General features: G+C 40.2%; 1 protein-coding gene and 1 long non-coding RNA gene across 2 annotated transcripts in view; one reads left to right on the forward strand and one right to left on the reverse strand.

Moving 5' to 3' along the window:
- LOC125902199 (uncharacterized) overlaps positions 1-5,032 on the forward strand; it is a 35,029-nt gene extending 29,997 nt beyond the window's left edge. The window contains exon 5 of the long non-coding RNA XR_007451066.1: positions 4,928-5,032. This is a non-coding gene — a long non-coding RNA (uncharacterized LOC125902199). The remainder of the gene's footprint in view (positions 1-4,927) is intronic.
- LOC125902188 (mitochondrial import inner membrane translocase subunit TIM44-like) lies at positions 620-13,439 on the reverse strand. Its single transcript, XM_049598360.1, has 13 exons — positions 13,347-13,439; positions 10,940-11,044; positions 10,562-10,729; positions 10,307-10,387; positions 9,587-9,736; positions 8,848-8,981; positions 8,072-8,157; positions 7,715-7,807; positions 7,325-7,449; positions 6,694-6,744; positions 6,276-6,365; positions 5,952-6,062; positions 620-5,043 (listed from the first exon to the last, which is right to left on the reverse strand). Exons 1-13 carry the CDS (start codon positions 13,374-13,376, stop codon positions 4,924-4,926), a joined length of 1,344 nt encoding a protein of 447 aa, XP_049454317.1. The 5' UTR covers positions 13,377-13,439; the 3' UTR covers positions 620-4,923.
- Positions 13,440-14,026: the final 587 nt, after the last annotated feature.

Genomic DNA, 14,026 nt, shown 5'->3' on the forward strand with positions numbered 1-14,026 from the left:
CTGCATACACTACCCTGAAAGCCTTTTTATTATGTGGAGCACAGCTTTGTGTTTAGATGGTCGTGTGCAAGAACATACTGTAATAAATAAAGAAGTAGATAAAGAAGAGCACAGCACTGCCTCCAGGCTGTTGTGTTCGTGCATCCATCCCCATTCATATATGTACAATAAGAGCGCTCATCGCTCAGGGGGCAAAACATGCACTTTTTCTGCAAGAATGCTCTCATCATATCCTGTGATTTAAATGGATTTACTGTTAACATGTGCAACATATTAAAAGAACCAAAAAGATTAGCTTTAATTGAGCTTACACGACAGAGGAATCAACACTCAGTTGACTTCACTCACAGTCAGGAGGAGTGAGTGGGGTGTGGAGGACCAAAGGAGGTTAGTTAGTATAAGGACATCCCTAGTCATTCATCACAACAGACAGCTCTGGGATGAGGTCCCCTATATATTGGCCCTGGTTGTGAATCTACAGGCATGCGTTATTTAAAGCCTGATCTATCATCCCTATACTACCAAATCCATAGGTTTATCAACCAGCGTCAATGGCCAGATCTATGGGCATCTATCAAAGCGTGTCAGTTTTGAAATGAGAAAACAACGGACACACACACAACGTGCAGAGTTTAATTTTCTTGTGAGCACAAACACACAAAACATACAAAGCTGCTGAGTCTAAGAAAGCTTGGATGAAGCAAATCATAATACAGCTCTCTTTATTCTGCAGAGACATATTACCGGGTAAAAACAGAAAAACTCATGAATAAATTTTCTTTTTGGTCAACTTAAAACTTAAAGTTGAAAGATGGATGAAATGTGTAAGTCTTAGTGACATATACACTTTACAGTTTGGAGAATTTCTTATAATTACGAGAAAATGTGGCAACAACTGGATTGTCGTTCAAGCAAACCTTGAGATTTCCTGCACCATTGTATACACTATATATTTTTTTTAGACATGCTAATGAGTTAGGAAGCTGAGTCTCTTGTCACTTGCTGTAACCCAGTCTACTCCATCTGAAGAAAATGTGTGTGTTGCATAGAGCAAACATAGTTGAGATTTTAGTGCCGTACGAGTAGTGGAGCAATAATAACGTTTCTCCTCAGGGTCGTGTTAGACTAATGGTTGTTAAATTTAAGCGATTTTTCCTTTTGGATGACTTGGCAATCTTAATTTTTAATGATGTTAACAGTATTTTGTAAGCACAGATGATGATTTTGGCTTGTGGTGGCACTAAAAGGAAAGCTCATGAAGTGGATAGTTTGTTCTTTGGATCGCAGGAAGGAGTAAATTTCATGCAAAATTTGCTGAAGATGCTATGTAGATGAGAGTTGAGGCCTCAATAAACGTTTACATTAACGGACTGGGGACCAAAAATATCTAAACAATATTACAAAGCAATCTGACCAATGCTTGCTGAGATATTTTGCTGTGGACAGTGCGAAATTAACATTGGTGAATATTCACCTTCTGTTCACTTCCATTTAATGTGAGCAAAGGGGTGAATAAAATATTCACTTCCTGTTAGCAAAGCAACTTTGTATCTGTATTGCATGGAGTTTAACTTCGGTGGACTTTGACCAGTGATGCGTGGAGGAGACTAGTTGTTGCCGTGTCTAACAAGCCAAAATCGTACGATACTGGCCATTAAAAAATACAAACTGCCCCACATGAGAGATGCTGACTGGCTGGCAGCAACAGGCAACTGAGCACAATTATTGCCTGAGCAGGCGATGGTCACTCGCCTGCATTTGCTCATGTGTGACTGTGGCCTTACAGTGATTTCTGATTGAGTACTGCCGCAGGTTTTTCACTAAGTCTCTCTCTCTCACAGCTGGTCATGCATGTTTAAGGAGTTCTCAAGCATTTTTCGAGTTACTTAACTGAGAGCAGTGCCTAATTTGTAGGTTTTATTTTTCATCCCAGGAGTGACACAATCATCAGAACACACCAGGAATGTTATTTGAGCATGATGTCACCATCATAGTTAATAATAAGCCACCTCACACCAACTGTTACACAAACAAAACCTGCTCAGGTCCTCGTGGTGTAATCTAGGCACTAACGATATTCATCAGGAGCTCAACTTCTCTTCACACATATGGACGTTTCTGTCAATTAATTACATCAAGGAAAGACAGTTACAGTACAATCATAATGTGTTCAATCTTCATTGGCGAGTGAGTAGAGACCCACGTGGTCACACAGTATAAACGTCAAAAACGTCAATGCAATAGTACAGTGCTGTGCTTATTCATCTTCAGCCAAAACCCATTGAAAAACCACACATATAAAAGTAAACGTTGAAGTAGAACAAATGGCTGAAAAACGTACAACATGAGAGGACAAATAATCTTCAAACAATAAAGCCATGATAACAAATTCAAATGTGATCCCATGGAGACTTACAAAAAAAGCAGTACTTAACAGTTAATATATTTACAAGGAGTTGAGAGCTTATATTAACATGTAGATACAATACAGTTCTTATTGAGGTTGTACAGGATATACAGTGACTGGGAGCCCAATGCACTGCAACTTGAAAAAACAAATGCAAATACAAAGGCATGTTTTCTCTAGTTGCTTGTGGTTTCTGGGTGCACTGGGCGCTCTGAGCTACAGTATACAGGACAGCATGGACCCGGACTACACAGATCATTACATCCTACACTTAATGGTTCAAACATCATCTTACTTTTTGTACTATTTAAGTTTGGACATGTTTCTGATGTAAAAGCGAACAGGAACCAAGCAGGAACCACCACAGCTGCATTTTGATCCAAGGCTAAAAATTCCTTAAATGTATATTATGCAGTATTTTCAAAAAAAAAAAACCTATATAAATTCATTTTACTCAGCACTTATGTATGAAGTGTGTGGCAGTGTCTTTAACTACAGAGACTTTGCCCTCTGCCTGTATCTTCAGCTATGAATCTGTAGCTATGAAAACAAAGGACACAGTGCAGAAAAAGGCAAATATAGCGAGGCAAAACGCCCAGTGGACAAAGCCCGTTTCAACACAGGAGTGAATCTGTGGTTGGATTTCACTTTTGTTCTTGCTGGCAATACGTTTCATGAACAGTAACCAACAATTCCTGTACAGAATACCTTTAAGGAGCTTTTTTCCCCCCAAAAGGCGATGGTAATTTGGCCTAGAAAAAAAAAAACACCTTCAAATATTTTCTCTCTAAAATCATTGACAACTGTGTCTTAATGGTTAATTTCACCTGGTGATCTTAAAGTTGTAGTGTGTGGGATTTAGTGACATCTAGTGGTGATTTTGCAGATTGCAACCAACTAAAACGTCTCCTGTGTGCCAAGTGTAAAGGACAACTACAGGGGCAGACATGAAAACACGAATGACCCCATCTAGAGCCGGCACTGGTTAGTTTGGTCTGGGCTACTTTAGAGACAACATGGCAGACTCTGTGGAAGAAGACCCGCTCTGTGTGTAGATATACACGGCTCAATCTAAGGTAACAAAAACACCGTATCTTAGTTTCAGGTGATTGTATTATGAAAACATAGTGACGAATATGATATTCAATTTCTGCCAATATTTCCCCCTAAATCCTACACACTGGACCTTTAAGGAATTTATTGTTAAGAGGACATTTAAGGGCCAGACACACTCCAGACAGTGGACATTAACTTCTGTTTATATTACATTGGGCATCTGCATAGGGAAAGTGTTGGCAGAGCCTCACAGACACAGGCAGATGATGGTATTATTAAATCTCACAGACCCTTGCAGCTATGCGGAAAGAACAATTTGCAAGTAAAGCCTTAAAGTTGTACTCTGCAGCCATTTAGTATTGCAGTTCCATAAAGTTTTGAGACTCACAAGAGATAAATTATAAAAAGAATGGTTGAAATAGAAGCAGTAGAGGCTTAAATATCTTAATTTATTCCATAGTATGAGTCGAGCTTGAACAACACTGGATCCTTTATTTCCTGTAATGAAACTCAATGACATCTTCCGTGAGACCCTACCTGCCTGGTAAATATTCACTTCTTTCAAACTCCACATCTCAAGTCTGTAACATGAACAAGCTTTCTGTTAAAAGGCCCAATCTGAGGTAACTGATGACATCATCAGTGTTATTTTATCAGGTTTTAAAAAGCTCCCTCCAGAGCTGTTTACACAGGTTGGGTAGAATCCTTGTGACATGTAAACTGATCCTTATGTGTAAAATTGGTGGGTGCCCCTTTAACTTGAAGCATGCTTGCCTTGATCAACAAGGTCTCTCATGCTGTCCCACTCAGCTATGTTGGTTGCTGCACATTTTAATTTCCTGTTGACGATATTTGACAAAGACAGTGTTGACATTAAACCTAGTTTAAGACTTCAGATGTCCTCTCGAGACCAGCGAGTAAAGCCACAGGTGCCATGTCCTTTTCTTCTGTCGATCCTCATGGATGTAGCCATCAGGCATGTATGGATGGATATAACAATGAGGGTAATGGCACATGCTTCTCTTTTAGCCAGTTGGTGAAGAAGTCAGTCCAATCCATTTGAATATCAGTGTAAATGTTCTATATTCACTCTCCATCTGGAAACCCAAACACTGAGCCAACCAGTGCAGGAGACAGCACACACATGTTGGTGGATGCACAGTTTTCTATGGATATATCATATACCAGTGGGTTATGTTCATGTCTATCTTCACAACATGGAGTGAATGAATATACACGTGCACATAAACCCTCTGGATAACAATAGGAAATGTGAGTGTGTGCAAATACAGTCTCTGGCGTGACACAGGAGCATGGATGCACTCTGTACTCAGGTGTTAATATACATGTGTGAGTCAGTGCGTGCAGGTGTTACAGGCACATCCATGTGTCTTCTGCCCTTCATCACAGTTTCTGCCTTTTCACCTGTGCTCCTCCTCCTCCTCCTCCTCCTCCTCCTCCTAGAGAGCCTGCTCAGTGCTGGAGGCAGAGATGTCCAAGAGTCTCCAGGCTGCGTTGGGGTTCAGCTCCTCCTGGTCACGACACAGCGCCCAAACATACATCATCCTCATCACCTTTTCCTGTTGAGGGAGGAGAAGAGCAAAGATCAGTCCCCTGGAGACGGTATGTAGAGGGTAGTGGGCTCCTCTAGACTTAAGTTCAAATGTCAGAACTGGAGCTGCGAACAACTAGCCTCGGAACCAGACAAATCTGAGCTCATATTTTATTAGCTTTGGCAGATACATCTGGTTTCCCTCCCCTTCTTTGATTTCCAGCCGATCCAACACTCAAACCAATCACAACCTCTCATCTAATGTGGAGCCGGTTTGATTCGATGAATAACTACCTGCAGAGCATTCACGCTTAACACAACATACATGATGACATAATTTTTGGCTCACACACCCTCACACTATGACGAGCATAATCCTAGCTTGGTAAAGATGAGCCCTGTTGAGGCTTTTTCAAAAACAACCAAGATGGCTGTGGCTGTCTGCTGAAGTACTGTTTTCAAATTCTGACATACTGATGCTACACCATAGTCTCTTGCTTAGCTATAGGCCTATTAAATTGCATTAGAGGCATTTGGCTGTACATCTGTTGATAACACCCCTTGAAAATGAACTGAGAGGCTCCAGACTAATATACATTTGTGAATTGGTGCTGCGATGCCAGGCTCATGAACAACTATAACTTATGTAATATCTTTCAGGATGTATGATGCAACTTGCCAGACAGACTAGAAATATTAATACTCATATGAGATATCTTCATAGTCAGCAGTTTAAATCCGAGCATATTAGTGGCATGAAGTAAAACAAGCCAGAGTCCTATTGCTCCATCAGACCTATGAAATTCAGAGTAATTAAGAGAGACGCAAACGGTAAGCATGTTACAGTGCTGATCTAATTTCAGCCATTTACTTCCGTGATATAACCGATTCTATCAGATTTACTACTCTGGTGCAAGTAATTATGAGTTCACTGACCGGATCTCCTTCCACGATATCTCCTTTGGGGCCGCGGATCACCATGACGACCTGAGCCTGGAAGGTTATAATCAGCACTGGGCCCTGGTCCATCATCTTGCCCATTGCTAGCTACAAACAGAAAGAGACAATGAGCAAATTCAATGAGAAGAAAACAGTTAATAAAGGTTATTTTCCCTTTCTGCAGCAAACAGTATGCAAACAATAAATGATGTTAATGTTCGCTGAGAGGAAAGAGGCTGATAGAGAGAGGGTTTAGACATTTAAGAACACAGTAAAGTATAACACAATGTGTGTGACAACTGGTGTACAGGTGTGACTTACATCTATGTTGTCAATGTCCAGGATTTTGGACTGGAAGAGCAGCCCCAGCGCCCTGGCCTGCTGGATGGGGTGAGCCAGCTGACTGTACGTCTGAAAACAGGTACACAAAAACACTCTTGGCATGAAAATGAAGCTTCACACATACTTGCTTGTTCACTAAATTGGATGGACCGGCATAGTTTCGTTTGTGAGGGTCTTTATTTCTATTTCTATGAAAAGGTCATTGTGCCCATTTGCAAATACATCAAAACATTGACGAAGTGAAAAGTCCCTGAAGTAAATATATTACAGGATCTATAAAAATATAAAGAGAAGCTGCTGAGCCTGAGGTCAGGCTGAATACCATTTCACCTTAAATGTTGTATTCACTTAGCATTTAACTGGATGCAAAATGTAGAGACAGCAGTATATAACTTACAGCTTCATAGCACCAGTCTTTTAATACATCCAGCTCTCCACGGATCATAGCCTGCAGAAAGGACAGGGACACTGCATCAACGATGATTGTTTACAACATCAGAAAGGTATTTCACTAAGTGAGCCAGCAAACCAGTTATTTTGTGAAATCCTGCCCGTTTTCTGTTGTCTTGCAGTCATAGTGACAGATTTTCATTCTATTTCTCCAAATTAAATGCGATTAGATGACTGTAGAGCACTCTCAATCTGATATGGCTGCCAAATGAGGCTAGAAATGTATATCTTAGTCATTATTATATGCTTGTAACTGCATCATCAGCCCTTGTTCTGTGACTAGGAAGGAGACAGCAGATTGTTTTAAGTGTTCCCTGCCTTCAGTAATTCGACTTGCACCGAAAAAAAAAATTAATAAAGTCAGCTCCAGCCTGACTTTAATAATTTTAACACACAAATTCAGTTACTTAATCTGATCCGAGGTGGAGTAATATTTCACATTTAATGAAGCAAGACCTTCATCAGTAGATCATTTCTTAGCCTCATTAACGAAATACCCTCAGGTACTGAGCAAAGAGAGGAGTGTGAATGAAGCAGAGTTGAGAACAAACTGTGAGACAGTAGCAGAGTCTGTTTACCTCCAGTATGTTAGGGATGATGTCTTTCTCACACTGTTTGAGGAAAGAGTCTTTGTCAAAGGTGGGGTCCGCCTTCACGATCTCCGTCAGCACCTCGGACATTTCTGTCTTAGAGAAAAGACCGCCTGGAAAACAAATGCCAACAACATCAACAGCAGGAACAACAAACGCATCTGTGGGTAGTGTAGTACAGATGGGATGTTAAGAAACGATGAGAGAAAGCAGAGATGTGCAAGTACATCAAGACATGAGGTTTCAGATTTTATTCTATTCTGGGAACAAACTGTTATTTATATTGTATACAGAGGGGCTTGGCCAGGACAATCATATAAAAGATTATGACAATGACCAGAAACTGCAAAATCACAACCAACTCTGCAGGAGCATTACCTAGGAAACCAGTGACTTTGTCAGTCACAGCTCTGGATGCTCTGACCAAGGCATTGTCACTTTCATCATATTTCATCTTCATCTCAAAGAATCCTGTAGAGAACAAAAAGGAAATATTAGGAGAAACAGTTTAATATAAAGATATATGAACATGTTTTTCAGTGCTAATGGTGGAGAAAACCTGCACCTGTGAGAGCACTGTGGACTAGATAAACACCTCTGATCTGTATCAGTATGATGCACTCTACTGTAAAGAATCTGGTGCCACCTGCTGCCTTTAAAGGAAATTACACACACACACTCACACATAAGACTAATTCTTCAGCATCTAACAATAAATGCAGAGGATTTCCTTACTGTTAAAAACTACATTATTGTCCTTGAAGTCCTTCCACTGCTGGTACCACTTTGAGTCCTTGTGGAGAACAACTCCCATCGCCTCTCTGCGTCACAAAATACAAGAAAATCAGGTCTCTGATTAGAGATGTTCACAACAAGTATGGTTATGCATTAATAGGGAACATACACTGTCCAAGTGAAGATACATTCTTATTAGAAGAGAGGGTGAGAGGATTTCTGTAGGACTGAAGAAGTTAGATTTAAGACTTTTGAGGATCTTTTTAAGTCCATTTTGAATGCAATTTAAGACCTATTTCCCATTCATACTAGTGATGTCAGAATCAGGGAACATGGTTTGACTGATGCAGTTTAACTACCGAGTGTCAAGTCCAGAGCACCTCCACTTTTACTGTTGGCCTAGAAGATCCAAACATTGTCTGGAGGTCCTTTTACTGGAGCTGTAGGAGTTAACGGTTTGAGTGCAGAACAAGTCATGCTGGGTCCAGACTTTGATGATGCTTCCGTTGTGAATACAGAACAACATTGGGTGATGGCAGGCGTTTTCTGGTGGCTTTTTACGGGGGCGTTATGTTTTTCTGACCATGTGATTTCAAAGCCTTTATACCCATAGTTCCTAATTTTAGTGTTTTCTTGCACAAGCTCCAGATGGATCCAAATCTGTTCTTATTTTAGGCCTAAAATACAGGTTTATAGAATTTTAGACTTTTTAAGGATCTGCAGAACCCCAGGGGTGAGAGGTGAAACAGGTTTCAGTAGTTCCAACAATTACTCACTCATTGGCCTCGAACACTCTGGAGTCGCTGTCGGCACCTTTGGAGGAGAAATCGCTCCTCTTTCTAAGCTGAGAGGGAGCTCTGTAAGGGCCGGCATCCCCAACATCTATCTCCTTCTTCATAGTCTCCACACCCTGCAGAGATCACACACAGTGGTATTATAACTTTAAGTATGTGCATTTTACCAAACCGTTTAGAACAGGACTTTTGGCTCACTGCATCTTATGAGCTGAATGACTGCACTCTAGATTAAAAGTAAGTTTCACCTGAATGCTTTAGTTGTGTGGTAACTGCTGACTGTTTGACCGCGAAAGCCAGAATTAGAAGAAGCTACGACATCCACTGCTTGAGATTGCTGTGGTTTCTCAGTCTATCATATTCATCTGTAAGTAGCTACAATAAACATGCTAACTCATTTGCAGCAGCAGCCAAAATGTTTTTAGAATGTATCAACTTATCAGAGTGAAAGTAGACACATAAGCAGTTATGTTTTGTTTACATAAGCAGCGACATATTGACCTATGCAGATGTTTCAGCGACTTAATTTACACTGCAAGAATTACGGCCCATGAATCACTGCTTAGTCATTTTTACACTTTTTGTTTTTCCACTGTATCAAAAAATAATAAATCATGACTGAAAATCACAAGTATCAAACCCTGGATTTTGATAGGTATACGTGTGCCAACAACAATGCAAAGATGAGGATGAGGATGGATGAGGATGTTTCTCCTCTGACCTGGGAGATGGCCCTGAATGCTCCGGTTCTGCCCAGTTTTTCTCCTCCTCTGGAGACTGACTCAGCAGAGTGCTTAGCTGTCTTGGCAGCCTCTTCCACACTTTCCTTAATCTTCTTCCCGATGTCAGTGCGGCTCACCTCCTCAAGACCCTATGGTCAGAATGGCAATACAGGCACACACAAACACATAAAGACAGATGCAATTAGTCAACATGGTTTGATATTCAGTGCTAAAACCTATTGAAAACGATTTAAATCACTTCCGCATTTGAGTATCGTCCAAAAACATGCGCATTTTCAGGCGTACTATTTGTCTGTGTGAGACAGGAGTGCAGGAGTGTTTTTATTAGTAAGGTTTTGATATAGTTTTGTGGTTGTTAACCACAGCCCCTGTTATTCCAGTTCATAAAGAATTTTCAATCTGGATACTTCATTCAATGTGGAGGCATGCGAGAAGAACATTTTCTTCACAAGTCAACATAACATGGGGTGACTACATTTATTTTCCATTTGAGGCCATGTGTTTTTAGATTGAAAAGCAAAATTTACAAACTGGAACTATCAATCACAGATATAACTCCAGCATGACATGGTAATCTGTGTTTGTTTTGAGAAGACAGTCAGTATGTTGGGACATCAAGATCCAGCAATTTTAATGAGACATCAGTGTAGAGGTACAACTGTTTTATTGGTAAGCTAGAGGAAGTCCTGATACCTTACCTCCTTGACGGTCTCTGACAGGGAGCCAAAGGTCTTCCGAAACACCTCTGAAGTCTTCACTGTCTCAGACTCTATAGATTTCTAATGAAGGAAATAAAAGACATAATGTTTGCACGTTGCAAAAATAATGTAAAGCATCAAAACGTCAAATGCCTGACTGATGCAAATAAAATACATAAAAAAAATTACTTATAACTCAAAGAGACATTGTCTAATAAAAAATCACAGAGGCTGCAAACCAAATAACATTCTTACATATTTCCTGCGGGCTTGTTGCAGAGCGTCAGACTCCTCAAGCCTCTTGGCCTCTTCTCTGAACTTCTTTATGCTCTCTTTCATCTCCTGATTCTTACTGAACTCCTGACGCAGGTTATCCACAAACTCCCCCAGGAAACCTTTACTACGTCCTGAAGCATATCGCACCTAATGAGACAAAAACAAAGTAGGACTTGAGTCGAACAGACAGACGCTTAGAGTGAACAGATGATTGTGACGCTGAGAGAAATAAGTAAAACACATTTTCTAACTTAAATCAATTCTTTTAAGTTACATGAACAACTAAAAATGTTTCTATAATGTAATCAATAATAAGTATGCATCACTTAGAGGTAAATGGAAGCTGTCAGTGTGTACCTGCACAGTTGCAGCTGGGCTCCTACGTAACGTGTAGGCATCTCCTCTCCACACTGAGGAGACAAGAGGCCTGGAGCAGAGGGCCAAGGCACGTCTGCCTACCAGCTGCAATGGAGAGAAAGCCACTGTTAGTAATGAAAGCACCAACTCTGCCAACACTGCAGTGGAAAGAGAATGAGTGACAGGTGGTTATTAATGGGATACTAATGAGTCATGCTCCCACAGTAATGAGCAAGAATATAAAAAGGGAAAGTGGCAGAAAAACACGAGTCATGTTGTCGTGATGCTGTTTGTAAGAACCCGTTTATTATTTATTGTGGTCATTTGCATCTTCTGTTTTTATGTCTTGATTTTTGCAATACTTGTTTTTATGGTTAATTTAATTTTCCCTTAATATGATTATGTTATGCACACTTAACCTACTCCAAAGATAATTCTTTATATGTGAAAACGTACTTGGCAATAAACTGGATTCTGATTCTGATCTAGATGTCTTAGCTACCGGCTAAACCGAACAATATTTCAAGGGACAGTTTTCCCCCGAAAGTCATGAGCACATACTTCCTCTTACCTGTAGTGCTATTTATCAGTCTAGATTGATTTGGTGTGAGTTGCTGAGTGCTGAAGATATCAGCTGTAGAGATGTCTGCCTCCTCTTCAATATAATGGCACTCGGCTTATGGTCCTCAAAGCACCAAATAATTACATTTGAAAAACTCAACAGCAATGTCTCTTTCCAGAAATCATGACCCGGTTACTCGAGATAATCCACAGACCTTGATGTGAGCAGTTTCATGTAGGAACTGTTTTCTTTCTAATTAAACTACACCCCCTAATCACATCACCGCACAGAAGCTAAACATTAATGGCATCCTCCTCGGCTGAGTTGTGTCGTTAGCTCAGTAGTACTAGGTGAGCTAGCAGTAGATGTACGCTTCCTTTTGCGTGGTGCTGAGTTTGGCAGGTGTAGTTTAATTAGAAAGAAAATAGTTCCTACATGAAACTGCTCACATCAAGGTCTGTGGATTATCTCGAGTAACCGGGTCATGATTTCTGGAAAGAGACATTGCTGTTGAATTCTTCAAAAACATTTTTTTAGCGCTTTGAGCACCACAAGCTGAGTGCCATCTAGCTCCATTATATTGGAGAGAAGGCAGACATCTCTACAGCGGTTATCTCCAACACTCGGCAACTCACACCAAAACAATCTAGACTGATAAATAGCACTACAGGTAAGAGGAAAAATATGTATTTTCAATTTGGGGGTGAACTATTGCTTTAAACAAATCGTCGTCAGGTTGCATGAAACAGTTTCAACATGGTCCATCATGAAACCCAAGAACAACTGTCACAGTCACTAAAAAAGTTTTCCTCTTGCAGTCTTGATCCCCCAAAAACCAATTGTAAATGGACCTTGCTTAGCATTTTCATAGATATCACAGGGCACGACAGGATGAGTACAAGTGGCACCATTTCTGCGGCTGTAATTCTGTGTACTGCCAGTTTTATACTTCTGTGATTCAAGTAAGAATTTCCCCCTATAGTATTTCTGCTAAGGTTTTGGATTGGTGTTACCCAGGGTTGTAATTAGTACCAGACTCCAGCTAAATGTTGGTAAAAAAAAACACAAGAGGCTGATAGATTTGCTTCACTCACCAGCTGTTAGATTTGGGAATCCACCAACCACAGAGGCAGGTGGACATAAAAGTTAATGTCCAACCTTGGTGTTACATCAATGGTGTCCCAAAAGTACCGCACCTAACCTGCCAGTATTTGGTCTTTGTCACGTATTTGTTCCAACAGTTATGTCACACAATCTAAAGGGTCACAGATTTAGGTTCACCAAGATAAAACAATCACAATTTGAAACCCTATTTAAATACCATAGGGACACCATGTTTACTGACAGCTGTGAGTGAACTATAATCAAATTTGCACTGACAAGATAAAATTCCCAGTCAGGTCACAGAATCTGATGTAACACCGGTGTAACTTAAACCACAGACCACCACCATTATTAATCCTAATGTTTCATAACTGAATCGATGCGACAGTACCAGCCTACATGTATATGAGTCTAAACGGCTCACTATTCAACTCCATATAACTGGCTTTAACCGCCGCACACACACACATCTTTACACCAACAAACCTAAAACAAACAATTAATTATAGACGTTAGTAGGTAAACAAGAAAATTAACAACTCTGCCGTCTGTCTGATGCATCAAGGCCTTTTCTAACGGACATCTCGAGCTCCTGCTGCATTTAAAACAACCTACGGAAGCCCCGTGACATTAACCGGACCCGAGTAAATCTAATAACAAGTCGTTTATGCCTGTTCCTTTCGTTAAATTATCTGATAGAAGCCCGAGAGATGAAATGAAGGACATGAATGGTTGTCTAACCTCGTAGCACCGACACACGGAGGCTGCCATCTTGATCTTGAAATGCGCGGAGCCGCACGTGCATCCTCACTGCAGCAGCTGACCCTCCGCTCGGCCAATAGGAGGCGAGCTTGATGGGCTGGGGGCGGGGCCAGCTGTCAGCACGACTTTAAAGGGAAAATCCACCCTAAAAACAAAACACAATGTGCCTTTATAAACTAGAATGTCTGCCTGAACAGAAAATTAGAGCATTTAAACCTTGGATTCATGCTATGATTTATAAATAGTTTTTCAAGCTGAAGCTGAGACTGAATCAGTGGGCTCTTATAATTTTAATTTAGGATATTTCATTTCAGTTAGTTTAATTTGAATGCACAGTTATGAGCCAGAAAATGTCCCCAATATATCACAATAAATCACCATTGGTGCATATGCTGGCCTTGGAGTAACTTACTGTTTCATGTTGTTATAAAGGCACAGAATAGTTTTGATCCAGGATTTGACTTCAGACACAATCACTACAGTTACAATATCATTTTAAAAAATGACATATTGTTGTATATTTTATTTTGTATTTTCTCTTTAAAGTCTTAATTTCAATTATTGTAATACCAGTTTAGTTTACCAGCAAAAAAAACATGAAAAATACTAAACATAAAAACAGCAGATGTGTAAAACTTTAAGACATACAAAATAACAAT

Source organism: Epinephelus fuscoguttatus, linkage group LG15 (genome assembly GCF_011397635.1).
Source record: "Epinephelus fuscoguttatus linkage group LG15, E.fuscoguttatus.final_Chr_v1".
Classification (NCBI taxonomy): Eukaryota; Metazoa; Chordata; class Actinopteri; order Perciformes; family Serranidae; genus Epinephelus; species Epinephelus fuscoguttatus.

Bases quoted from the DNA above. Each gene is read 5' to 3' on its own strand.
- LOC125902188 (XM_049598360.1), bottom strand. From the start codon at position 13,376: ATGGCAGCCTCCGTGTGTCGGTGCTACGAG. The intron at 7,450-7,714 runs GTAATGCTCCTG...TTTGTTTTCCAG, and splicing joins CAAAGTCACTGGTTTCCTAG to GCGGTCTTTTCTCTAAGACA. The intron at 6,745-7,324 runs GTAAACAGACTC...TCCTTTCTGCAG, and splicing joins TCATCCCTAACATACTGGAG to GCTATGATCCGTGGAGAGCT.